The following is a 25,958-nucleotide window of genomic DNA, read 5'->3' as shown; positions in this document are numbered from 1 at the left end:
AAAGGTAAAAGTGCAGCGGTGTCTGCCCTCTTCAGTCAGAATGTAATTTTACCTGCAGGATGCAGCTGGGTGATTGGTACTAGGTTTGCAATACCCAGAAAATACGTGCCCCTTTGAAGAGTTACAGTAAAGTGACAGAATTAGGTCTTTGGTAAGAGAACAGAGAAGGCAAGGCAGTTGCTTTCCTACTCACAAATGGACCATGGGTAGAGGAAATAGCTCACAACCTTCCAGACATTCAGCAAAACTGTTGTATCACCTCTTGTGTCTTAATATGCATGTGTAAGAGACAGACTTCAGTAATTACTTTTACGGTAGAGTTATTAGTATTTAATTATCATATTAGACATTCCTCCCTTCTCAAGCTCCTCCCTTCTCAAGTCCCTTTAGCCTCCTTTTTTGATTTTTACTCTCCTTTTCTTCAAAATAAGTAAATGAATATTACAGAGCTGCAAGGTTTAGTTTTATTAGAGTTTTTGCTGTCGTTGTCTGATCATGTATGTGCAAATTCTTCCTGCAGCTTTCTGACTGCACTGAGAATTTTCAACACTACCATTTGCTTCATTTGCATGTCTATAAAACACTTCCTTGCAGAACACCACGCCAGTATTGATGCCAACAAGACATTTAAGTTCCAGCAACATTGACTGCTTTGCTTATCACTAACACAGGAAGAAGATAACATTTTTGTTTTCTTCAGTAATATTTGCAATTAAATCAATGGCAGCTTGGCTCATGAAGAGTTAATGGTCTGATTGTGCTCCTATTAAAAGGAAAAATTAGCATGGGCTTCGGTGATAAAGAAACAGAGTGAGGATTTCAGGATTGGCTTGCTGATCCTTGGTGCTAAGCAGTATCTGTATAAAGCTGTAGAATGAAACACCTTTACTTATATCTGGAAGCAAAGCTTCCAGGTGGCATATGGTGACTTTTCACATTCAGTTGCCTTCCTTTAATTGCCCATGAGAATTCCAAACTCACAAAAGAGCATGAATTCCCTGCAGTAAGAGTCTTGTGAAATCCATAGTGAGGCTTGAGAACCTGAAGGTACATGTAGGGACCATCTGTCTGCCTGGATAAACAAATAACTTTGGACTTGCTGTTTGTCAAGTTTAGTGCTGAAGTAAGGTTAGTGGTAGCAGGATACTGTGGCTGTGTTTAAAAAATACCAGGTGCAACAAGCTTCTGTATGCGCCCAGCTGATGGAGTGCCAGTTCTGCATCTGCCTTCCTAAGGCCTCAGCCCCTACAGCAGGACTGTCTGCCACCTAGTTGCCACTGCTAGTCGTGCAGATAGATCGCAAAACACTAGGGAAGCCATACTGAAGGGTAAATTTGAGTCACAAAAATCTACTCAAGTGACATAAATGTGTGGAAGGCAGCCAGACAAAAAGCAGAGTTATATGGAGGAAAAAAAAAAACCCAAAAGGTAGAGCTCCGCTTCCACTGTCACAGAAGTTCCTCTTTCTTGAAACTAACAGAAGTTTCAAAACAAGAAAACGAAGTGCTTATTGTCATGTGTGCACTAATGGCAGAGTTAGCCAGTTACTGGGTGACAGCAGAAGATGCTCTGTCCATAGGCCACAGTTTCTGTGTGCCCTCAGAGAGAACCTGGCTTCCTAATGCTTTCTCCTGAGTGCGAGTGCTTCGTTCTGCTACTCAGCTGAGTTGGCGTGTTCTTTGATTCTTTTTGGAATAACATAGCAACAGCGATACACGCCAGTGTTACAGCCCTGGAAGAATAGTAGAGCATTTGTAAATGACATTTTGGATGGCTTGTAGTCAAGAATTTTAGAGCCTACATCAGACCACCTTCATTTGAAATAGAAAAAAAAGAACTTGTCACTTCATGATGTGGTGACTGGTTTTTGATATTATTTTTGTATTACTATTCACTTGTATCTCTTGATTATTGAGGTTGTTAACCTCAGGAGCTAAATACTTGTTGATACAGCAACTTCATAGAATTGTTATGTTTGGGGAAACTCTGTGATGAAGATTGTGAGTTGAAATACAGCAGGGGAAAGTGCAGGGTTCTACATCTGGGCAGGAACAACCCCAGGTTCCAGTATAGGTTGGGGAACGACCTGTTAGAGAGCAGCACAGGGGAAAGGGACCTGGGGGTGATGGTGGGCAGCAGGATGGCCATGAGCCAGCAGTGTGCCCTCCTGGCCAAGAAGGCCAATGGCTTCCTGGGCTGGGTTAGAAGGGAGGTGGTTAGTAGATAGAGAGAGGTCCTCCTGCCCCTCTGCTCTGCCCTGGTGAGACCGCATCTGGAATATTGTGTCCAGTTCTGGGCCCCTCAGCTCAAGAAGGACAGGGAACTGCTGGAGAGAGTCCAGCGCAGAGCAACTAAGGTAGTTAAGGGAGTGGAACATCTCCCTTAAGAGGAAAGACTGAAGGAGCTGGGTCTCTTTAGATTGGAGAAGAGGAGACTAAGGGATGACCTTATTAGTGTTTATAAATATATAAAGGGGGAGTGTCACGAGGATGGAGCCAGGCTCTTCTTGGTGGCAAACAATGATAGGACAAGGGGTATTGGAATCAAGCTGGAACACAAGAGGTTCCACTTAAATTTGAGAAGAAACTTCTCAGTGAGGGTGACAGAGCACTGGCACAGGCTGCCCAGGGAGGGTGTGGAGTCTCCTTCTCTGGAGACATTCAAAACCCACCTGGACGCCTTCCTGTGTAACATCATCCAGGTGTTCCTGCTCTGGCAGGGGGATTGGACTAGATGATCTTTTGAGGTCCCTTCCAGTCCCTAACATTCTGTGATACTGTGAGTTCATATCCCTGTGGGAAATAAGACTGGGACACAGGAACAATCGGATGTTTGCCTGGTGTGGTGTCTCAATTACCATTCTGGTTTTTGGAATTTTCCAGCTATTTATCTTTCCATTGGTTTTGCAGCTACTTTGCTATTAAACTATTTAATAGTTTCACTGTATGTTGTGTCTTGCATCTTTACTATAAGTGATACTTCATCTTCAGTTTTCTTCAGAACATCCTGAGGTCTGTTGCAGATGGCATATGTTCGGATGTCATAAAATACACCTCCATTTATTTTAGCTATTCAGTAAAACAATTTTGGAAACACCAGTGTACACTTCCTCCTTAAAGAAAACGTAAAACTGAAAGTTTCTGCTCACCAAATGGGTAAGTTGATGGTAGGTTATTTTAGTCAGGTTCAGGACCTGACTGCTGTCACTGTGTTTGCTCTGGTTAGTCATGATGAGATGTTTGAAGGATCTCCAAGAGGCAGTAAACTCTTACTTTTGGCCAAAGTAATCATATAGCTCACATTCTTGCAGAAAATTGTGGAGTTAGTGTAAAATCACTACCACACTTCTGTGTGCATTTCTACCATTTAATCTTCTTTCCTTTAAATTGAAATTTTTCTTCAGAAATAAATGGATGAAAGCAACACACTGCCACTCTTATTCCAAAGTTGTTTGTAGTGTTGGAAAGTTAACGTTGAATTGAGTCACTCTTACGATTTTAAAGAGCAAGTATATTGTTTTCTTTATTATGAAAGATATATTCCATTGTACTCTGTTCACCTGTTCCTTTCTCAGCCATATAGGGTCTCAGCAGGCTCATGGGATGCTCAGCATACTTTATAAACACTTCCCTAAGCTGACTCGATAGAGCAGCTTAATTCAGTCACAAATTACTTTGCCTAATAAATAGGGAAGGTTCTAATTCCACAGCTGTGCATGAGGCTTTTCTGACACTGGTGCTGTTTTTTTCTTAATTATCCTCTTGAGAGCTGAGTTGTGTCTCCATGGAGCAGTGGAGGGTACAGGCTTGGCTGGTTAGTGGTTTGTTTCTCTGTTCTCCTGACCTGTTTTACATAGCCTGACCTTGGAAAGCCCAATGTGCGTGAAATCACTGGCAGTTCTCTACTTGCTCCACAGATTTGTTTTCTGGCTTCAGGAATGGCCATGCAAGTCTCATGGGTTATCTGAAGATGAGTAGATGGGAGGAGGTAGAACTTTATCCTTGCAGTTCTCTTGGAAGGGCTGTTTTGTGCAGCTCTGAGCTTGTTGGCACTGGGAGTGGCAGGACTATTCTGATGAGAAACTAAATTTTGTATAATTCTGTATAATGTTACCAATATGCTCATCAGCTACCTCTTATGTCAGTATTTTCTGTATTTATCAGATCACTACACTGTTTCTCCCCACTTATTAAACTGGCTTTATTATTTTGAGGAGTGGGTTTGGGAGTTCTCTAAGTCTGCAGGTTTGACATGTTCCTGCGGACAACAGAAAGGCTACCTTGTTTCATTCCTCTCTGGTTGCCATCTCTTTAGCTGAACATTTTATCCAGTCTCAACACGTTTTCCCAAAGAAACAGATAGCAGTGACCTTGATTTAGCTCTGAGGGTCAATGCAGGCTTGCATCCAGGTCTTTCATCTTTCTGGAGGTTATTTGTTCCTGTCAGTTCTCTAAAATATGAAGAGAACAAATAAGGAGTTTTATCTTCGTGCATTGCAATTTCCAAAGTGCCAGTGAGAGCGGGGTGGTTCTGGCTCCGTGGCCCGTACCCTGCCCTGTCACTTGGCGGCTCAGGAGGACAGGGGGCAGCCAGGGCTGGGGGGGATCGGCTCTGGCCGGGCGGGGAAGCAGGCGAGGGAGCAGCTGCTGTAAAGCCAACTGCTCTTTCCGTTGTCCAGCAACTCTTCACTGGAGTCACACTACGGGAGATACACGTGGTAGCCTTTTCAAAAGCCTCATGCTGGTTGCAGTGTTTTATTGAACCATGATTTTTAAGAACGCTTTTGCAGTCATCCCGCCAGTTCTGTGAGAGAGCGGTTTTGTTGCGGTAAAGGTGGCTGCATCTGCAAAGAAATGCTTAGATATTCGAGTTGAACATGAGTGTAGTTTTCTTTTCCTAATGTCACTGATTTTGTACAGATGTTATTGAAAAGGATTCTTTCGAGCTTGATGACAAGTTTCGAAGGTGACATTTTAACTGCTGCTCTTACTTGGGAGGCTGTGCCGTGTTTGTGGTTACTGTGGGCACTTGAGGTCTGCAGTGGAAGGAAGCTGCTAATAGAGAAGATCCCTGACTGTGCTTTCAGACAAGCTTAGTTACTCCTTTAGTTGGCATTGGACTGAGAAATGAAGAAATAAATGGGAAATAATTTTTAAAATTACCCTGTTTGAAATGAACCCAGCAGTCACTGGCCTGTAAATGTTCTGCCCTGGGATGTGTGCGTTGTTGCAAATTAGGTTACAGGTAAATAAATGTTATATATTCTTATATATAACCAAACAGTATATATTGTTGATCCTGTGCTTCCTAAAATCCCTGTGCTTTACAAGTATGATACCTCAGAAATGTTCTGTTAAATAAGAGCCCTTGGACTTTGAGATAACTCTGACAGGATTCTGCTCCAGAAGGACCCTTGCTTCTGGGCCATGAGCAGCACATGGTTTCCAAAACCAACAGGTGCAGAGGTGTCAGGTACATTTACCTGGATTTTCGTGTTGTCATTGGGCTCAGGATCATGAAATTACCCTTTTGTAATTACAAAACAAAGGTCACGTGCAGTTGTCTTGGTTTGAGCTCAGCAAGATAAAAGTTTTGTGGGACACGTGGCAGTCACAGGGGGAGGGGGACAGCTCTGCCTATGAGGAGGAGAGGGTGGGTCAGGTGACCCAAGTGGACTAATCTTTGTATCTTTGAATATATTTGCATACTTATATATATATCTGTATATAGTTCTTTTTAAAAAAAAAATAGTTAGAATATTAGTTATACTGTTCTGTAGGAAATAAAGTTTGAATGCAGAAAATAATAGCTTTAAATTTTTTACACAAGCCTTCTGCAGTGCACAGAGAACACGTGGACTCTCTGTCCGCTGTAGAGATTTATTTCTAATATTTATTAGACATAAAGAATAAATTTATTTTTTCTCAATATTGTATGGGAATCATAAGAGGACATAATTCATGCTTAAAGTACTGATAGCAACTCTTCTCACTGGAAGCCACCAGAGATCACCGGTAGTAGCTGAGTGCCCCAAGGTACCAACTGGTAGCTGTGACTTAATTTTAACTTTTTGGATTAATGTTACTATGTAGATTCATCATAGGTAGGAATCAATTTTGGTAGAATTAAACTATTTAAAAGAAACCTTCCGAAATGAAAATTAAATTGCTATATTAAAAATGCCCAATGCCCTAGACAGTTTTCAGTTTTTCTAGCAGTAGAACAGATTCTGTTGTAAAAGTTTCTCAGCTATGGAAAGCTATTCGCAAAACACATTGTGTGTTACTTGCATCATTTGGAGCAGAAAAATATGAGCTGCATAAGAATGGTCAGTACTTCATTTATCATTTCCATCTCCGCTTGCCATACCTGCTGCATCTACATTTCTATGAAGCCACTGCTTCTGAGTATTTGGCAGAACAGAATGGTACAAGAAACATGGCATCTCAGAAATATTCACACCACTGTATGGAATACATCTGACTGTCTGGTTCTTAGAATGAGACTGCTTAAACCAGGCTAAATTTTTTTGCTTTGAATGCTGAGATATCAAAGCATGAATTTATGAAATGTCTATCACTTTGATTTAACGTAGAACTGACTCTAGGGAACAACAGCGTGGCAAGAGCTGGAAGCAGATTTGAACCCAGAGCCCTTGCTGCTGCCCTTCATCTCCTACATTCTTGAATTATTTGAAGCAGGCTTTCAACTGGGCACTTTTTTTAGTCTAGTCTGCATCTGTTGTGCTATTTCCTTCCCTTGTTATATCTGGAAGGTTGTTATATTATCTCTTACCGAAACCTTGTAATTACTTTTGTTCAGTGAGCTTATCCGCTCAATACTGGATAAATACTCTCATTTAAATGAAGAATGTCAGAGGCCACTCCGGAGCCCTTTTAACACAATGCTGATATTTGATATTTTACTGTGCTATTAACAGAGGGATAATGTGATACGTATGCCACTGGGGGAGGAAATGAAGCCTGCCTCTGGCAGATTGAACTTGCTGTAAAATTGGTTTGGACTCTGAGGTTTTTATTACTTTTTTTTTTTTAATCGGAAAAACAAATAGCTAGGTATCTGTAAGTGATGAAAATTGTTAAGCTAAAGTAATTTTGGATGTAAAAATCCAATCATACTGTTACTCCTTTTCATGAAAGTAGGGCTGAGCATTAAGTGCTAAATATAACAGTTCCTAATTCACAAATCCAATTTGCAAGCAGGAAAGAACACTCACACCAGAGTCTCCTGAAAGGGGCTATTGTGAAAAGGGAAATACCATATTACATTTCTAAATAAGCATCATGAGTGGAAGAGGTTTCCAGTAAGACCAAAGTTGGGTCCCATCTAATGGAAAAGGAATTTGTTTCTGATACCTCTTCAAAAGGGCATAAAAATTGTTGAGGGCGTTTAGGAGAGATTAACAGAGTGCTTTGGTTGTCTGAGACATAAATCATGAGTCATGCTGTGTGAAAGATCAAAGCCAGTGGAGAAATTTAATTTGAAATGACTGCAGCACTTCAGTGTACATCAACAAGCAAAATGAATGCCTTTTGGACAATGAGGATTCATAAGAGAAGGCCAGTCAGCATAGGAAATAAGTTGCTGCGTAAGCTATTGGAACATAATAACTGAATCAGCAAAAGAGGAGAAAGCTAGGCTGGCTAGTGGAGTTTCTTTGTGGATGAAAGGAAACAATAGTTTTTAAAAAGAAATAAACAAAAGGAGTATATCAGTGATATCCTGACTCAGTAAGAGGACACTGATGGCAACAGGACTTTCAGATGTCAACAATGGGGACAAATTTGACATAAGCATGAGGAGGGAAAACGATGCACTAATTTAAAAAATACATCTAAAACTGAATTTCACTTTATCTGCTTGGAATCCAGCTGGAGGTATTTAATAACATCAAAATAATAAGTAAATGCAGTGAACGAGGGGCCACCAGACCTTGTGCCCCCCCTGTGGACTTCAGCATAGTGTTCATCTTCTTGGCAGCCTGGCTGCCATAAAAATGGCAAATCTTCCAAAAACACTTCCCAAAGTCCTTTATTGGGGCAATTTTATGATGAAAATAGTTTTAATTCATCTGGAAACTAAGGTGCCTTGTTCATACCTCAAGCCAAGCAGTTGGCACAGCACTCCTCTGTTGCCAGGAGCTTTTCATGTTTTGCTATTCGTATGAATGAAGCAGTCCTGTCTTCCACAGCTAATTAAACCTGAGCAAAGAGTACGCATTTGGATATAAGAGCATGTTATTAATAGTGTGACGGGTGCTTTGAGTTGCCATTATTGAGTTGAACTCGCTATTGAGGCGGTGACTTGGAGCAGAATAGCTGCATCCTCATTTAAGCTGATATGTCCTGTAGAACAATACATACTTTTATACTGTAAGGACTTTGAGTCATAAAACTGCTTCACTTTACCTTTAAAGTAGCAGGGAGAAGAATCTTGCCAGTTAAATATTTTATCAGTGAGCTTTTTTTATTTTACTTTTTCGCATTATGTTCCCCTCCTGTTACACCTGTCAAAGCTTTCTTTTTTTCTCCTGCCTATTGATGGCCTTGGCTGTTGGGTGGTGATAGAAGTTAGCATGGGAAAATAGTTCTTTAAGTTCACATCTAACTCAAGAGTTTTACTTCTATTTTTTAACTGCTATTATCTCACATGTGACTTAAGGAGAGAGGAAGGTGAAAAAAAGAGGAAATGGATGTAAAATCTTACGTAGGTTTAGATATTTCTAAAGGTTTGGGAAATTATTTTGACTGTCTTCCTTTTCTCTGGTGAAGTAAATGTTAGCATGGCTACTGACTCAGAGCTGAGCAGGAAAGAATTCCTGGCAAACTATGTTTTTGTATTAAAATTAATTAGCATTTCCCCCCACTCTCATTCTGTTAGAATAGAGTACAATATGTGAGACCTTTTTTTACTGGGCTTTTTCCAGGCAGTATTTAGTAGCTATGGTGCTGTTAAATACGCAAAGACGTAGTTCAGTAGTAAAGACACTTGCAGTCCCACAGGTGAATGGTCCTGATGCATTATATATGCACTAACCTCAGAAAAATGTAATGGTTGCAGGAGTGGGAGGGGAAGAAACTAATTTAGTCATCCTTTCATGTTGTTGCTTAGCGTTATGTCTCGTTTTAGCTGTGCCCAGTGACTGAAGTGCTTAGAAATGGGTCCCTGTCCCGTGACCATGGCACTGGTGTCACTGCGATGCTTTCAGCCCCTCTGTTTCAGCAACTTGTTGGAAGGAGCTCTGCTCCCTCAGCCATCAGGTGGGACTTGGTGGTGCCTTCAGCTCTTCTGCCAAGGTTTCAGTGGCAGCACTAAGAGTGAGGAGTTCACTGCCAAAAGGCTTCCTCACCAGCTGCCCGTAATGGCACCATGTGATTCAAACGTGCTTGCCTCTCTGGGAATAGATTTGTCCCTATGAACTAGAGAAATCCTATATTTCCTATTAAAAATTCTATAGCTGCAGTAACTTTCTAATTTAACTGTCAGGGATGATTTTGAGACCTTGCTGCAATGTGCCTACACAAAGGTACAGCAAAACACAGTAGTTGGAGGAGCGGAAGGTTTGTTTGTTTGTTTGTTCTCTGTACAACTGTTCTTTCCAGTAAGCAGCGTAGGTTCGTGAGTACCACAATCTTCAACATCTGGGTTTGTGTGTGAGATTGTACCTTGGTGTTCACTTAATAAGGAGTTGCTGTTTTGTTATTATGAAAGAATGACTCTCTCTTTTTGTGGCCTGCATGCAGTGCTGGGGTGTGTTATGTGTCCCTGAAGCGAGCCCGTAGGGCAGGCACGCTCCGAAGGAAAGCAGCTCCCCGGGGATTTGCAAAAGTCGGCATCAGGAGTGCGATGAAGGATGTGGTGAACGCTTCCCATGAGCACAGGGCATGGAAGTCAGCAGCTGACCGAAATCAAGACAGATGCACTCTTCCAGCAGAGCAGCCACAGATAGGAGTTATAATTACAGAAAGTAGATATGTAATGATGAGTTTAATTATTAACCGCTTTCCTGTGTGCCTTTGAGTAACCGTAGTATCAGAGCACAGAGAGCTGGAAACCCTGGAGCTTTCTTGAAGCTGCATCCTGGAGGAGGATGAGGCATGCTCTGAAATCATGCAGCCCCGCAGTGATCTACCAGGGGTGAACTGCCCTATTTATTTTTTTTAATAATTTGCTCTTGGGATTTTTGCTCATCTCTTAAAGGTATAATTTTATACAGGTCACCCTCCTGACAAGGTATTATTTGCCAAGTGTAAATCTCAGCACTTTCTCTTTACAAACTACTTCCAGACCTAGAGTTGCATATTATTTGTTTTAATAAAGTCATAAATGTCATCTTAGATGCAAATTCTAGGCTGATTGATGTTGTCTGGCTCTGCAATCAAAAAATAGAAGGCAGCTGTAAAGCTAATGGGTTTACAGCTGCGTTGCTTCACCAAGGTGTTATCAGGCATCCGGGGTGCTCAGCTGAATGTGTCCACTACTTTTTATGTGCTCTTCTTACTCTGCAGATGGAGCCACAGCAAAATACATTCAGTAGTGTCGCTGGGAAACCTGTTACCCGCTGATAAGTAGGACCTTTAGCCTGGCTTCTACAATATTTCTGTAGACCTTCATCTGCTCTAAATTTTCATGGCACCTACTGGCTGCCCACTTGCTCATGTCAAAGCAGCCCTTGAGAATGTCACCATTACACGTGAGGGTAAAAATTTTAAGAAGTTTTGTTTACTACAGAGCAACTAGCAGAGGAGGAAGGTTCGCACATGAGAGCAAATATTTTGATGGCTGGGCCTGGTGGCTGGCTGGTCAGAGCAGGGGCAGGAGGTGCTGCACCTGCCAGCGTCTCTGGCTGGAGTGTTCTTCACTTCTGGTCAGTGCATGTGATGGCGCAATATTAGGATCCTTCCATGTTCTCTAGAGTTGTTTGTTCCTTTTCCCATGTTCATTTTCCACGTAATTTGAAAGTTGAAGTTACGTGTTTATCAGCACAAGACATAAACACCAGATCTCTTCACATCATATTTTTAAAGGGAAAAGCGGATGTATGTGATGCATGGAGCTTACTCTGCCTTTCCGGAGAGCGTTTTATGTAAATAAATCCAAACTTGAATTCATATTTTTTCTAAAAATATTTTTGTGCACGCACATATATTTGCATTTGAAATGTCAAGTGCATCTTCCAGTAATTGTTGTTAATCTTGGCCTTTTATGCGTCCTTCCGTATACTTTGTAGTTTCCGATTAGTTGAAGTTTCGTTTTAATTATGCTTGGAAATCAGCAGTGCAGATCGCTGGGAGGAAAGGCTGAGCACTCTTCGTTGTGAAAGCATTTTTCCCCCAACATCTTGTTTCTGCAGACACAAAGCGCTAAGGTCTGGAGAAAAAAACCCACCAGTTCTGCAGAAGCTTGTGACAGCTTGCTTAGTCACAGTGTGTGAGGAGAGAACCTCAGGAGGTTCGTTGGCCGTGGTCACATTGTCTTCACTTCCATTGTCAGCTGTGCCAAGAAATGTGAATGACTGTGAAGAATTCATGAAAATGCTATTCCTGGTGTGAGAAACAACTGCATCCCAAACCCAATCGCCAGTCACTGGAAGGAAGAACACACAGAAGTTGATGAAAAATAGTAGCCAAGTTCTCTTTTTTCCCCAGCACTGTGTTGTCAGAACTTAGTGGCTTTGTGGGCAGAGGAAATATACTTAATTTCATGTGTAGGCAACTAAATGCTGATGCTTGCAAAGAGCCAGTTTATCTTGCAGTTCAGCCTGCCCTAAACAATACCAGCCACTACTGTTGGCATCGTTTGCTGCTAAGGTTGAATCCTCAATGTCTATCACAGGTGGCCAGGAGAGACTGGAAACTGATTTATTTTTTACATCAGCCAGTCTTTAGTATGAGAAATCCTGAAGTAGTATCAAAACAGGTACAAGAATAGCAAGAGATGATGTTAACATGGTTCAGATCTTGTTTTATGCACCAGAAGATGATAGAAACTTTGAAAAGCTGACTCAAAATGTTCTGGTTGTTGCTTTATAGATCTTCTAAAATCTTTGTGGAAGATGAGGAAATGTTTCTTTTTTTTTCTTTCTGCTGGGGAGAAAATTGCTGCAAAATATTGATACTTGTGAAAAAAATGCCATTTTCTGTGGCTTGTAAAACTACAACTTATTTTACAACAATTAATGCAAAGAAATTTTTCTGTAGTTAAGAGGGAAAAAAGGTGTATTTATACATTTTATGCAGAAGCAAATGCTTTCATGGATATATACTCTTCTTAAGAGAGGGAGGATGCAGTAGTCTACACTTACACTTATCTTCAGTGAGCCAAGTAAGAAGATGGGGAAGGAGACCCAGGGTCACTGTGGAATTTGCATTTAAGAGATTAATTTATTGAAAAATGTCTTGATTTTTACCTTAAATGGGTGGAGTCATTTTTACACTAGACCGCAGAGCCCCTGGCATGGATAACTGTGGAAGGATGTGTTTTGTGCTGCCTGGTAATGTGACTTTCTCACTAACATCAGCAGCCATTCAGAATACCATGCCAAGAGGATGCAGGTGTTGCAGAAAGAAGCAAGCAAGCAATTTAAGTAATTCCCCTCTAAGCAAGTGCTTATTCAACCAAGTGATGTGCGAGAGGAATTCTTATTAATACATTGAAAAATAAAAAATTGCTATAATCCCTAGCCATAAATGGAGAAAAAAGTGGATGTTGAGATACTACTTAAGAACGTAGAAGATCTTATGCAAAAAACCACTCCACAACCTAACACCCCGAACCAACTCTTAGTTATGAATAGTTGTCTTTTTGCTGATGATCTGAAAGGTGCTGTTCACTAAAAGCCTGTAATTTTCGGTTCCTGGGTAATGAAAAAGAGGTGTAGAGTGTTAAATATTTCTATATTTTGCAGTCAGTTTTTTTTAGATTGTACCGTTATCACCCCCCTGCTGTTCCGATTGCAGTAGGTCTGCCAGCTGAGGAGCTCAGGACATGGCGAGGTGGGAGCGGGAGGTGGTGTTCTGCCTGCTGGGGGGGAAGGCGGCTGCTGTTGAGGAAAAGAGTGATGTCGCACGTCATACGTGTGTGTGTGTGTGTATTAATAGCAAACTTCAGGTCTAGGAGTAAGCGCAAATTGCACCCAGCATTTGCAGGGCTGAGTAAATGCTACTCAAGGGGAAATCTGGCCTCAGTTGTGCCGATTGTTTCTGCGAAGAGCAAGGATCTGCTCTAGCTTGATGAAAGTAGAGATGCGAATGCCGTGAGACGTCTTCATCTGTATCAGCCCAAAATGAATGAGATAGGTAGAACTTTGCCGGAAGTATTAGCCTGACTTTAATTAATAGTGCTAATTTCTGTTCCACTTAATATTGCTTGTAGCTGTCGGAGACAAATTTTGTAAAGCTATATCCAAATACATTAACCAAGCCAGATAAAATCTTGGCCTTTTCAGATTGCCCAGTACTTAGTCTATAGAGGATGAATGTTCAGGATTTCTGAGTTGTGCTGCTTGTTTTCTAATTTCAAAAGCACCTTGAAATCTTTTTTTGGACTGAGGATGTCTGATTTTGGTTTGAAATGTATTCTTGAGCATAAATAGACTTTTGAGATATGTGGGGGTTCTGTCATGATGTTCCTGGATTTTTACATGCTGCATTCTGATAAAAACAGCAGGCAGAGTGCATTTCTTTATCCGCTGGAAAAGTCAGAAGATTTTTCTTACTTACCTGGGAATTTAGGAAGAACCTCTTTGGGAGTTACCACATGGCCATGTGTTCAGAAGTAAGTCAGGTGCATAACAGCTTTTTCTAATACTCCGAACTGCTAGGGCAGGGGTTGCTCTGGGAAGAGATGGGTTTTGCTCTCATGAGACTTAGTGATGTACTTCTGGAAGTGTTTCTTCCATGTGTTACTTTTTCCAAGTTTATGGACTACAAAAAGAAAAAAAAGAGTGCCAGCAACGCTGTATTCATTTTTTGGACATCTCTTAAGTAAGGACAGGTTCACGCTTCCACTGGCAAAACACCACCAGAGTTTGTGAGTATGACTTGCGTCTCGGGATTTCTAGTTTTGCTGGGTACAAGGAAGAATTACTCAGTTGCTTATACAGCAACTTGCAGCGAGACAGACTATGGGAGTAAGTTACCTTGCGAATTCATGTGACCTTTGTGTAGATATATTTATATTTAAAGTCACAAGCTGATTCTATAGAAAATGCATGGGATTCACACCCAGGACCTGACTGATCCATACACATCTGACGGCTGCCTTGCTGACTGTAAGGGAAATGACTTGCTCATGCCATGCACGCCTCTTGTTTGTCTCTCTGGGATCCTAGCCTGTGGCCTTCGTGTGTTTCCTATACTCAGTTGGTTCTGCTGGGTACATATGGGTAAGAAAGGAGCATAAGTTCTTTTTATTACTGTATGATGAACTAAAATGTACCTTGTTAATTTAAAATACTTCATCATGTGCATCTCTTGCCTCCTTGATAAAATACAGCTAAATAAGTCTTTCAGCCTAATCAGCTATCTTGGGAACCGATAAAAATGGAAGGCTTTTTATTGTACTTCTGTTTTTTCTCCTTTGTTTACTTTCAAAACTGACCTTTCACGTACTAGGTACTAGCAGCACTTTGAGCGAGACATGCGTATTTCCATTGCTTCGGGGCTTCTGAAGGCTTGGGCTCAGTTCGAAGCTTTCTCTAAAGATAAGTGAATGGGACAACAGATGCGAAACAACCCGAGGCTTCTGGCTAAGCGGGCAGACATCTCAGGTCATTTGTTCTTTTTTTTTTATTTAATCATTCTGTTGTTTCAAGAGAAGTTTTATTTCTGAGAAGTTCTTTAAAATTACTCCTTTTAATCGCAGAATTGGAGAGAGGTTTGGTGGAGCTTTTGACATACATTTCTGTAAGGAAAAGAAAAATAGTAGAGATCTGTTCCTTAGCACTGTGACAGCAAATTCTGCAGCTGTTTATCATCCTCCTCTGTCATTGATAGGCACTGCACCAAAGTGTGGGAAAGCTTAAGCTTCCATCTGAAGTCCTTTACATTCTGTAAGGGAAGGTCTCAGCACTGTGGGGCTGGTGCTTTGTGCCTGTCATAATTGGTACTGAAATTTTTAGTATTCTATTTCCAGCTTAAGGATGCCTTTTTGTTATCAGGAACTTGGCATTTCCGCTCTTCTCCAGTTGCCTCAGGTTCCTCCCTTCCTCAGAGATTATATACCGAGAACAAAAAGTAAAATGGAAATTCAGCTATTCACCAGTGGAAACAGAGGCATGCTTTTTATGTTCATCAAAAATGGATCTGTTGCAAAGCCAAGTCACTCCCCTTTTCTCCCCATCCAACATGGGACTTTTCAGGAAGAGCTGGGCTCTGCTCCCCAGCGAGCTTGCCTGGTGCAAGGAAATTCACAAACGTGTCCTGTGAGCACCCGCAGGGCTCAGCTGAACCCTGAGAATGCCGGTATTGCCTCCTTCCTGCGTAATCCACGCGCTGTCGGTGTGTGTGGGTGTCACAGTGCAGACGATGTGGGCTCTCTTAGCATTCTCTCCTCCTTGCTGAAGCCTGCACAGAGTATGCCCCAGCTGTGAGATTCCTAGAGGACCAACCAAGATGCTTCTTGTTCCAGCTATTACCATGGTCTACATGGAGAAGTTAGGTTAAATCTAGGACTGTGTTCATTGCGGAGGTCAGAGGGGAAGGCTGTGCTTAAAGCAAGCTCTTTCTCTACCTCTTCCCTAAAACCCTCCAGAACCAAAGTTCCCTGTGGCTACAACCATTCGAGTCAACTCAGAGCTGGCAAGGCAGTTCAGCTGGGGAGGAGAGAGGAGTAAGAAGTGGTGTAGTTGCCCTGCTGTCTCAGCCACTGCTGCCCACAGAGGATCCATTAGGTTTCTGAACAGCTACTCAGAGCATTTTGTTTGAGGTTTTAGCGTGGCTTTCTGAGCCTTGTGTGGCTCAGAAGAGGCAGCTTTTCTTCTTTTTCTTTCGGTCTTTGAGGCTTAGTGCTTATATTATGTTGTTTGTCAGTTTGTGGTATTCTTTGAGGCCTTGTGGGTTTGAGTTCCTTCCGTGAGGGCTGTTTATTTAGCATTCATTATTTTAATTCCGCATAAACTTCTGTATCAGCAGCTCCTACAGCAGGCATCTCTCTGAAGAAGCCTTAAAGTGTCATAATATTTGAAAGAGAAAAACATGCATTTCTTGCTAGGACCTGTAATTTAGGTAGCAAAATAATTGGAGAGGGAATATCTCTTATCTCTTATCTCTTGTTGAATCTGATCTGAAAGACAGTTACAGCTTTTCAAACCTGGCTAAAACTATGAATTATCCTACAATATTTTAATGGATCTAATGGCAGCTGTCAGATAGGCGTATTTTAAGTTCTGTATATTAGTAACACTTGCAGAGGGGCTGTGGCTGTTTCCAAAGACCTTTCTTCTAGTGTGGAATGATGGGAACCCACGTGGCAGAGTAACTACTATGGAGATGTTTGAACAAATACATTCCTTGCATGAAATAATTTTATTCCTAATAGAGAGAAGTTTGGATCGACTTTAGTCATTCTTACAGCATCCTGTCAGAAGAGTTATGTAACATATACATAACTCCAAGTGGTCTGTTACTTTAAATGTTAAATGTATTCTGCTCAGGTTACTGTAAGAGTTGCTCCATGCTGTTTCAGGACCATTGGGAAGTATGGGTGTGCAGGTTTTCTTTTATCTCATTTTCCATGTTGAAGGCCACGTTAAAAAACCTAGGAAGAGCCTTTAGTAATCATATTACATCGCTGTTAATGAACAAAAGCTATAAGGACCTTCTGGAAGGCAAATCACAATTAGAACTTAAGTATCGGTAGGGAATTGGGCTATCATTCTGACTGGCATTTGTCTTGTCTTTTGATATGGTTCAAAACCTTCCTACCTAGCCTGATTCCCAGCCTGGGGCTTTAACATTCTACTTCGCATTCGTTTTATTTGGTTTGTCTCTCACGCACTGTGTTTTGCACGAGTTTGTCGTTGTGCTTTGTTGGAGCTGAACTGCTCCACCTGATGGTGAAAATAAGAAAATGCCGTCTCTCACGCGGTGGGGATTTATTTGGAAAGATGTAATCTGGTGAAATTAATGCTGTAAGGGGTGTATGCCTTAATCCAGGAGATTTACTGTTGGTGTTCTGCCCCCTTTATGCTTGGATGTAGAGCCGTTAAGATTACGTTCAGTAGTACGTTGTTGCACAAGTACCTTGAACCCACAGTTTTCTTTAATGCTTCCAGATACCTGGGGGGTGGGTACTTAGAGAAGTGTGTGTCTCAAAGTCAAGATGCTGCCGGACCCTGAGATGCTGCTATGCCTTGCAAGACGTACATATCTGAAAGAAGTTGTTACCGCTCGTGCCCAAAAAAGGGAAATGTGGTTGCTTGGTAGCAGTTGATTTGGTCATGTTTTTATTATCCAATGTGGAAATACTTAGTGGTTGAGTATGTTGGGGAGAAGAGCTTGTCCATGTCGTATTTTGTACCTCAAGTCCCTTTAGTTGAGCAGAAACAGAGGTAAAACTAAAAAAAACAGAGAGAAACAACCTGCTTACAAGAAAAGTTTTAAAAGGTTCTCTTGTGGCATTGAAAGAGAAATAATCACATAAATCTTGTGTGAGCAGCAAAGACACAAGAAGCATAACAGAGCTGCATGCTCCCAAGTCCTTTGGATTGCCCAGCTTTTTGCAGTGCAAGAGTCTGTGGGTGCATGCTACAATAAATATGTTTCTGGCATCTTTCATATTGCCCTAAGATATCAGAGTATTTTCTGTCTGGTAGCCAGATCTATCATTCCTGAACAGTCATGTCTTCAGCCACAAAAGCAAAGGTATGACTTGCTGTTGAGCTGCTCTGACTGGGATGCAGAGTGGATCCTGTATGGAAGATGGTTATATGTAACAGCACATGCAAGTAATGCTCTTTAAAATGTTTGAGCAGCCTAAGGCCGAGATTTCCTGTGCTATTGCGTTGGTAAATGTGAGTTCTGACCATCTGAGCACAATCTGATTTTCCTGCAAAAGGAAGGTCGTGGAGCACCAACTGAAAATCTCTGTGAACTGGCAGGTTGCTCTAATTCATGCTGTGAAATTTTGAGGAATCTCCTTGTATTCAGTTTTCATATCCTTTATCAAAAATTGCGAATTTCAAGCTTTTCCTGTAGTTTTGTCCTTTACTTATATTAATCATACACATGTAACATTGCCCAAAATGGTGTGTACAGACTTTTTTTTTCTTTCTTTCTTTCTCTCTCAGACACCTTGGCTCTGGAATACCAAACAGTGCTGGAACGGGTATCCATATCAGGTAAAAGTTACAGTGCTCCCTAAAAGCAAGCATGACACCTCTGCAGAGCTCTGGTTTTTATTATGATGGAGCTTTTTGTCAACATACTGATGTGAATGGACTACTCTGTGTGCTCCCTGTGTTGCTTGAGCTCAAGATGAGAAAGATGAATGTAGCTGTCACACCTCTTTTGAAATGAAGCGTAAGGTCTGAAAGCAGCTGTGGGAAGTCTAACCAGGAAAGCAGACATCTGCAATGGTAGAATGGTCATTTTTTACAAAGTTCTGAGGCTGTTGATAGTTTTAGCAAAGCCTCAGATTCAGCAGGCTGGGAAAAGCCGGTATAGTTCTCATAGTGGTTATATTGCATACAGGGCAAGGCTTTATCCCTGCAAGCTGGTTTGATCAAAGGGGAGACTAAAGAGAAGGTAAGTTTCTCCTTCAGGTGTTTAAACAGGGGCTGTCCACTCCTGGCTTCATGAAAGCTTACAGTGAAACATGTAAAATTAATGAGAGAATTGAGAATTGTTTCAAATCTTTATTTTCAGCAGTGTCTACGTTTTTATAAACTCAAAAAGCATCACCATTTCTCTCTGTTCTGGGCCACAGTATGTAACTTCAAAGACAGGACTTAAGTCAGTTATCTCTTCTACAAGGGAGAAGAATGCCACTGTTAAAGTAAAAAATCCTAGGTCGTGTCCTGCTACACTCATTCTCTCTTTCAGTCTGCTAAAAAATATTTTGCTCAAGTTTGAAATTTAGTTTGCTTAAAACAGTCTTCAAAAGAACAATAACAGTATACTTATTCCTTACTGCACTGCTAAGGTTTTAACTAGTTCCAGGAATATATAATTTCTGGGTGCAAATTCTGGCCATCTTTCACAGCAGCACAGTTGCTCAAGTGCTGCAATAACACCAGGATTAACTGTAGCCCTGTTTTCTTAATACTGTTTGTATAACAGGTAGCGATAAGAGATTAAAGTTGTGAAGTATGACTTTTTTTTTGATGTAAATCAGAGGCAACGAAAGTTTCAAATGTAACCTAGTAAAATGATCTTCAAAATTTTTAATAACTTTTATTAGCTTTTTCAGTTAGTCTGAATTCTAATTCTAAACTGAGCTTCTTTGAAATGCTTCTTTTTTAATTATTATTTCTAAATTCAGCATGTAGGAGTCTCAATAGGGATCACTGAGGCATTGAATTAGCTGCTGTCCAAATATAATTGACACTGGATTCCAAAAGCTCCAGCCAAGAGTTTGCAATTTGCAGAGTCTACACTGTCTAGGGAATATTGCTTTTTTTTTGCTTATTTTTTTCCTAGACAGTACGGAGCGGGAAGAGAAAAAACGTCATTGCCAGACTGGAAAGTATGAGGAAGAGTATTGTCTGAAAGATACATAAATTCCCTGTGACAGTGAACAGCCCTGGACAGGCTGGAGAACTGTGTTTAGGTTTGGGTGCTACTGTTCTGGAAGGTTGTGTACCTGTTGGAGATAGTTCAGTGGAGACAGTTCCAAGAATGGCCAGAATTTAGTCATTTGGCTTCAGAAGAAATAATGACTTAAATTCCACCCAAGGACTGGAGGGTGAACTGAGTAACATTAGGGAAGCAGAAGAAGAAATTGAATAGGAGAGGTGTTGAGTCTTCATCTCTCAGAGGTTTTAGGAACAATCGTTTGTCTGAATTGATATGGCTGTAGTCACTGGTGCCTTTCAGTCCTGTTTTATACTATTTTTGTGTTATTACTTGCAAGAAGAGATGAAAGACCATGAATCTTACTGGTTAAAGGACATATATTTACCAAACTTAGTGGAAGAACAAGGTCATTCAGAAAGGTAGTTACAATTTTAAAGGGTGGCAACTAAGCTTCCTGTACTAAAATCATGCTGCTATTAGAGAGGGTCCAACAGAAGGCAGAGCATCAAATAAAAGTAATTGTCAGAATCATTGTCTTGGAGATAAAAACGTATGCTGGGTGCTAATCAAGATTAAGTACTGTGTTTTCAATTTGGTTTTGTTATTTTCTCAACCAAATAAATTTTCTAATCTCTTGTTTGTTGCAAATCCTGTGTATGTCCACTCAAGACAGCATTGTAGAAATCCAGCTTGACTTAGTGTAGATGTCACCCAAATTATCTATTTGACTATAACTTACGCATAAGCACAGAACAGTCCTATTGAAATTAAGTCTATGGAAAACTGAAATCTAACATTTAAACTAAGTAAAACACACACTATTGATATATCGTGGAGGGAAACCATGATATATGTAGAATCACTCTACATTATCATTATATATGGATTTAGAAATGCTGATGCTATTGTTAATAAAGAGCTGACAATCTTAATTGTTTCCCAGAAGTTTTCCCCAGTGAGCGCTCTTGCAATAATTACAATAGTTGTGGTTCATCGCTAGCTCATGTTCTTTTCCCTTTTTTTAATTACACCTTATTAAAAGTTTACTGGCAGTCTCACTAAATCAGAAAAAGATTATATTGGCTCAAGAAATGGCTTTAAAAGATTGATTTTGAATGTTCGTATTTTTCATAAAGCATAAGCATATGTCTATATTTAAATAATCCACAAAGTGCATTTAGTGAGCACCTAAGGACTATTTTTGAGCTGCAAAGAACTGGTCTGCCAAAGGGAATGGAGTAAAAGAAGCAACTGAAATGCCTCTTGGCAGGGGAAATAGCTCGTGCCCTGCTTGGGTGCATGGTTATGCCAGTGCAAACTGCTCTAGAGATGGTTCATCTGATCCCTAAGGAGATGCCCTCAGGAGCTTCTCCTGTGCCACTGCCCCTCTCTGTCACTGCAGTGGAAGTCGTGGCTAGCGTGGAGGCACAGCAGCAGGGAAATTCGAGTAGCTCCTCAGACTGGCTCTCTTAGGCTGAAGGCCAAGCAACTTATGTGTGCTGGGGGTTACCTTCTTTGAAGTTACCCCAGGTTGGTTTTGGCTCCTGTGTCTTGTTATTTTTTTATTTTATTTCTTTTAATTTCAAACATCTGTGTAACCATGCTCTATATCAGACAAGGCACCTGTATAACTTTATTTTATTTTCTTCTTTCCAAAAGGTTAAATTCTTTAAAAGTAGGCTTTTATATTAGAAAGAGCTCTGTTTAAATCTCCCATTTTCATCATGAGCAAATGAGATTATATTTCTTTCATCTGCTCTAGAATTGTTTCTTTTGCTGTGATTTAAACCCATATTACTGATGTACAGCAAGATGTTTCAAGTAATCTTTCAAAAAAGACTTAGGAGTACTCAGTATTTAGTTTGTTCTAGATCCCAAATGGATAAAATCATAAACTTTTGATATTACAGTAATGTGAAAATTTAAACATAAGAGTAGAGTAGGTTGGGGACCTTTATTTTTCTAGAGCCATCAAAGTTTGAGGCAACTGTTGTCATTTTTTCTTACATAGGATGCTTATATATAATTCAATAATCCCTCTGTGTTTAAACATGACTCCTATAGAGCTCAGCTGCCTGTAATGTAAGTTAGACTATTAACCTTTTCTCATCTCCATCTTTCAGCCACTGATGCCTGACCTTCATTATTACTACATAGTTGAATTGTCATTCTACTGGTCCTTAATGTTTTCTCAATTCATTGACATCAAAAGAAAGGTAAGAACACTATAAAGACTAAAAACATTGAAAGCTGTAAGCACCTATCTTCCTTGACTTGAGGAACAGTTGTATTACCTGTGCAATGAACTGGAAATACAGTTCTTCATAGTCACCACTGCTTGCAGGAAATTATCACTGAGAAACTGATGTTGAAGTGCTTGTCTTACTCTGTTCCTTGTTACTGTGATGTGGGTTTTTCTGCACATGGGAAAAAGAGCCTGAAGTAATCAAATATTCATTGAGATAGCATCAGCCAAAAAACCTTCTGCTTTCATTCAGCGATTTGAATGGAACTGAACACGTAGTAGCTGGTAGATGTAGTCTTTCTTCTGAGAGTTAAAGGATGAAATATCAATGTCAGAGCGGGACTGCCTCATGAATTCATAGTATCACTTTGGTAAGATCTATGAGGGCTTTAAATGTATTCTGGAAAGGGATGGTAAAACCAGGGATACATTTAATATTAAAATGCAGTATTACACTTAGCCTTACCTTTATAGTTATGAAATTTCAGGTAGCTGAGCATTGCTCTTAAGGGACTGTTAATCAAGAAAATAAGCTCTGGCAAGGTAAAAACATTTTTCCGGTATCAGTAGCAACCTCTTCCATATTCCTTCATCCAAATTCTCTACTCTGAAGAGAGTGCTAGTCCATAGAAGAACAGGCAGCCCAACAGTAATTCTATAATAACGGTCCACTGAGCCATTCCTGCAGATTTTGTTAATGTTGCCAAATTATTTGTTTAAACATTTGGAGGGATTTTATAATATTTTTATGTTCCACCTTCTGCTGTCATTTAATTAAATGATTGTAGGCTATACTAGTGGAAAAATCCCTCTTTACTAGAATTTTAGCAGGAGCATTACTCTGAAGAGAGTAAGTGAAGGATCCAGCATGTCCTGAATAAATTTATTTGTTGTTTGGAACCACATTGTGCTCCTGGGAGTCTTGTGTCAGACCTACATATGTAGAAAAAAGCCCCTCTATTTGAATTTCAATTTTTTTTTAGAAGTAGAAATCTCAAGAAAACATCCACGAATTTTAAATCCATATTGGAGGGTAAATTGCAAACAAAACAACCAATTTAGGATGAATACATGTAAATCCCTTGCTTGCATTGTCAGTAGCTGCTAAACATTGTATTAATCATGAGCTTGAAATGAATACAACTTCACTGTTTCAAAAAAAACAGAAACGCAGAAAACCTGTTCCATGGAGCTGTAACGGTCATAGTATCATAGAATCCTAGAATGGCCCAGGCTGGAAGAGACCTTAGAGATCATTTCATCCAACCTCCCTGTCATGGGCAGGGACGCCTCTCAGCTAGATCAGGCAACACATGGGGACTGAACGGGGATCGAACCCGCGACCTTGGTGTTATCAGTGGAAATGAATTTAAATCAAGAGTAACATTAACTAATATACTGCAAGTGCCAGCAATACCGAATAGCCGTTAGTCGATATATCAGCCAAAACCAGACCTCTGCAGTGATGTTACAGAATTGTTCCGGTTATTGCAGCAGAAATGTCTTGTGTCTGACCAGCCCCCTACATTCACGTTCAGCCCACTGCACTGTGCCATTGGTTATATTTTATTTTCTTTGTGTACCTCTTGAGGGAGAAGAAAACGTAACAGCATTGCAATTACAACAGAACTACAATCTTGCAGTGCAATAGATTTTTAAAGAATGTTTAAACCTAAACAGCATCTAGGTTCAGCACTGAAGTACACTTCTGAAAAGGGCCATTGGGAGGGTCGGTAATATCTTTCTCATTTCATACATCCCATGAGCAAATGCTATAGCTTTTTCCCTCATGGTTTGGAGGGTTTGTTCTCACTGGTGAGCTGAGCACAGGGCTGAAGCCCAATTCTGTCTGTAGTACAGGTGCAACTAAATAATCTTTTGCAAATCTATTTAAGTGGTGGGTACTTTTTATCAGGAAGACTTCAGCAGCAGTAGAAATAGGATGGGGTATGGAGGTGGGAAAGTTAACAGCTAAGTACCACCCCTGCCGCAGATTTTCAGTGCTTGAACCCAGAGCACGAGCTCGAGGCAGTGTCCCGTGCATCTGCTGTGTCTGAGAATGCCCCAGGTGTCCAGCAGAGAGCAGGAGCACAGGATCCGCAGTGGGAAGTTGAAGCCTTTCACTGTGAGCAGCCTGCAGGAGACAGCGGGGATGTCATATTTATAAATAACCCATTAGATCACTGATCCGTTTGGACTGTGGAGACAGTTATTTTTGTAATGTAAGCAAAACTGATAACTAGGAAGATCAGACTGGAGAAACGTAGCTGTGCGCTGGTGTCAAGCAGTAAAACTCTGTGGCCAAGGGGCAGTGCAAGCTGTCACGGAAACCCGTGAGTTGACAGATGTTATCGCTGGGAGTAGTTGGCAAAACACAGTAGGATCTTGACAGAGACACCAACTCTTGCAGCACCATAACAGTTCTCTTTTAAAAGAGCAGGTTTAGTTTAAAAAATGTGGAAGCTTCTTGATGTACCCAATATGCAATGTGTGAAACAGTGCCCATACAAAATAAGACTGTTTAGCTGGAGGAAGCAGGAAATTTGCCAGCTAATACCAGATGCTATTGTAATACTTCATGTGAGCTGTTAATATGCAGAGCAGATTAACAGTTCTCAACCTGAGAAATCTGTTGATGTTTTCATGCTACAGTGAGAGGAATACTTTTATCTAAGTCTTGGTTATGATTTTAAATACTTTAAATTCAGCAGTGGCTGTGCTGTAGTCTGAGATGATCAAAAGTGCGCTGTCAGCTTTGTGCACTGCAGGAATTCCAACAACTGCTTTTATGTAGCCAGGTTTCTCTCAAGGTGAGGTGTGGTAGGTCCTCTCTGAAGGCACCGGCAGTCGGCACTCGCCTAACTCCAGCACTGATCTTCCACTCACTGTAGCTCAAGAGAAGGGTACTTGCAGCTTTCCATCTCCGTTTTATTCTTCTGTAGTAGGAAATTCATGACTTTAAAATGACTTCCAATTGCTTTGCTGACTTTCAAATATGTGTTCATCTCGGTGTTACGAATTCCTCCAGATTATCTTTGCCTGGCTGAAGACGTGTGAGCAAATTGTTTAGGCTGTTGCACGTTCCTGCTATTGGCATTAAGGCAGCGAACTGAGTAGTTTAACTTTTGCAGTTTTATAATGGCATGTTGTTTGCTTCATAAATATCTACTATGCTGCTGTAATGATGTTCTGCCCTTAAGGGATTTCATTTTCAAAGACTGCAACTCAGTATGATTTCCTTTCTTTATCATCTCTGTCCAGCTTCCCATTCTTGTATTTTGTAAAACACAGAGGAAAAAAAAATAAATTGGGGGTCTTTCTTACAGTCACAAGCTGCTCATGAACTTTAAAAGCAGTGAGGCTTATTTACATGCTTTTTGGATACCTGTTTGATTCAAAAATTATTTAGTGGGTGTATTTAAGGGAATATATAAAATTCCTACTTGGTGAAGACCTAGGAGATCTTTCTCTGTATTCACACCTTTTAGTACAAAGGATCTTGGCAATTGCTACAGCTTCTGTGTTTTACTTTTTTTTTAAAAAAAAAAGATAGGTACAGGTCACTCAATCCAAAATACAATAACCCGTAGCTGCTAATTTTCTTGATTCTAAAAAATTTGCGCTATATTTCACTAAATCTCGACCCTAGATCTCTTTCTTCAAACTGAGTTGATTTAGTTTGTTTCAGAGGAGAGGCATTTAGATGGTGTGTGTTTTGCAGACCTTTACTAGAATTGTAATGGTTGAAATATTCCCTTTCCTTGTTGATCTAGAACACAGCCCATTTCCAGAAGCTGGAGTGACTGATGAAGACTGTGTTTTGTCCCTCAGTGGCACTAATGCTTGGTAGCCACGTGACAGTTCAGCCAGTGCGTGTGACAAGTTAAATGTGGGTAGCAGAAGCCTTGATTCCCAGGGCTTGTCTACAAGTTGAGACCCACAGGGTTTCTCTGTTG

The 25,958-nt window shown here is 40.6% G+C and overlaps 1 protein-coding gene across 1 annotated transcript in view; it reads left to right on the top strand.

Annotated features, from left to right (window-relative positions):
* CERS6 (ceramide synthase 6) overlaps positions 1-25,958 on the top strand; it is an 80,895-nt gene that overhangs the window by 29,932 nt on the left and 25,005 nt on the right. Inside the window, exons 5-6 of the mRNA XM_009875570.1 lie at positions 18,311-18,361; positions 21,881-21,973. Of these exons, the coding sequence (XP_009873872.1) occupies positions 18,311-18,361; positions 21,881-21,973 (144 nt within the window). The remainder of the gene's footprint in view (positions 1-18,310; positions 18,362-21,880; positions 21,974-25,958) is intronic.

The sequence above is a fragment of the Apaloderma vittatum genome, unplaced genomic scaffold (genome assembly GCF_000703405.1).
Source record: "Apaloderma vittatum isolate BGI_N311 unplaced genomic scaffold, ASM70340v1 scaffold14278, whole genome shotgun sequence".
Lineage (NCBI taxonomy): Eukaryota > Metazoa > Chordata > Aves > Trogoniformes > Trogonidae > Apaloderma > Apaloderma vittatum.
Note: the sequence above shows the minus strand (reverse complement) of the source record. Positions and strands in the feature narration are given on the sequence as shown.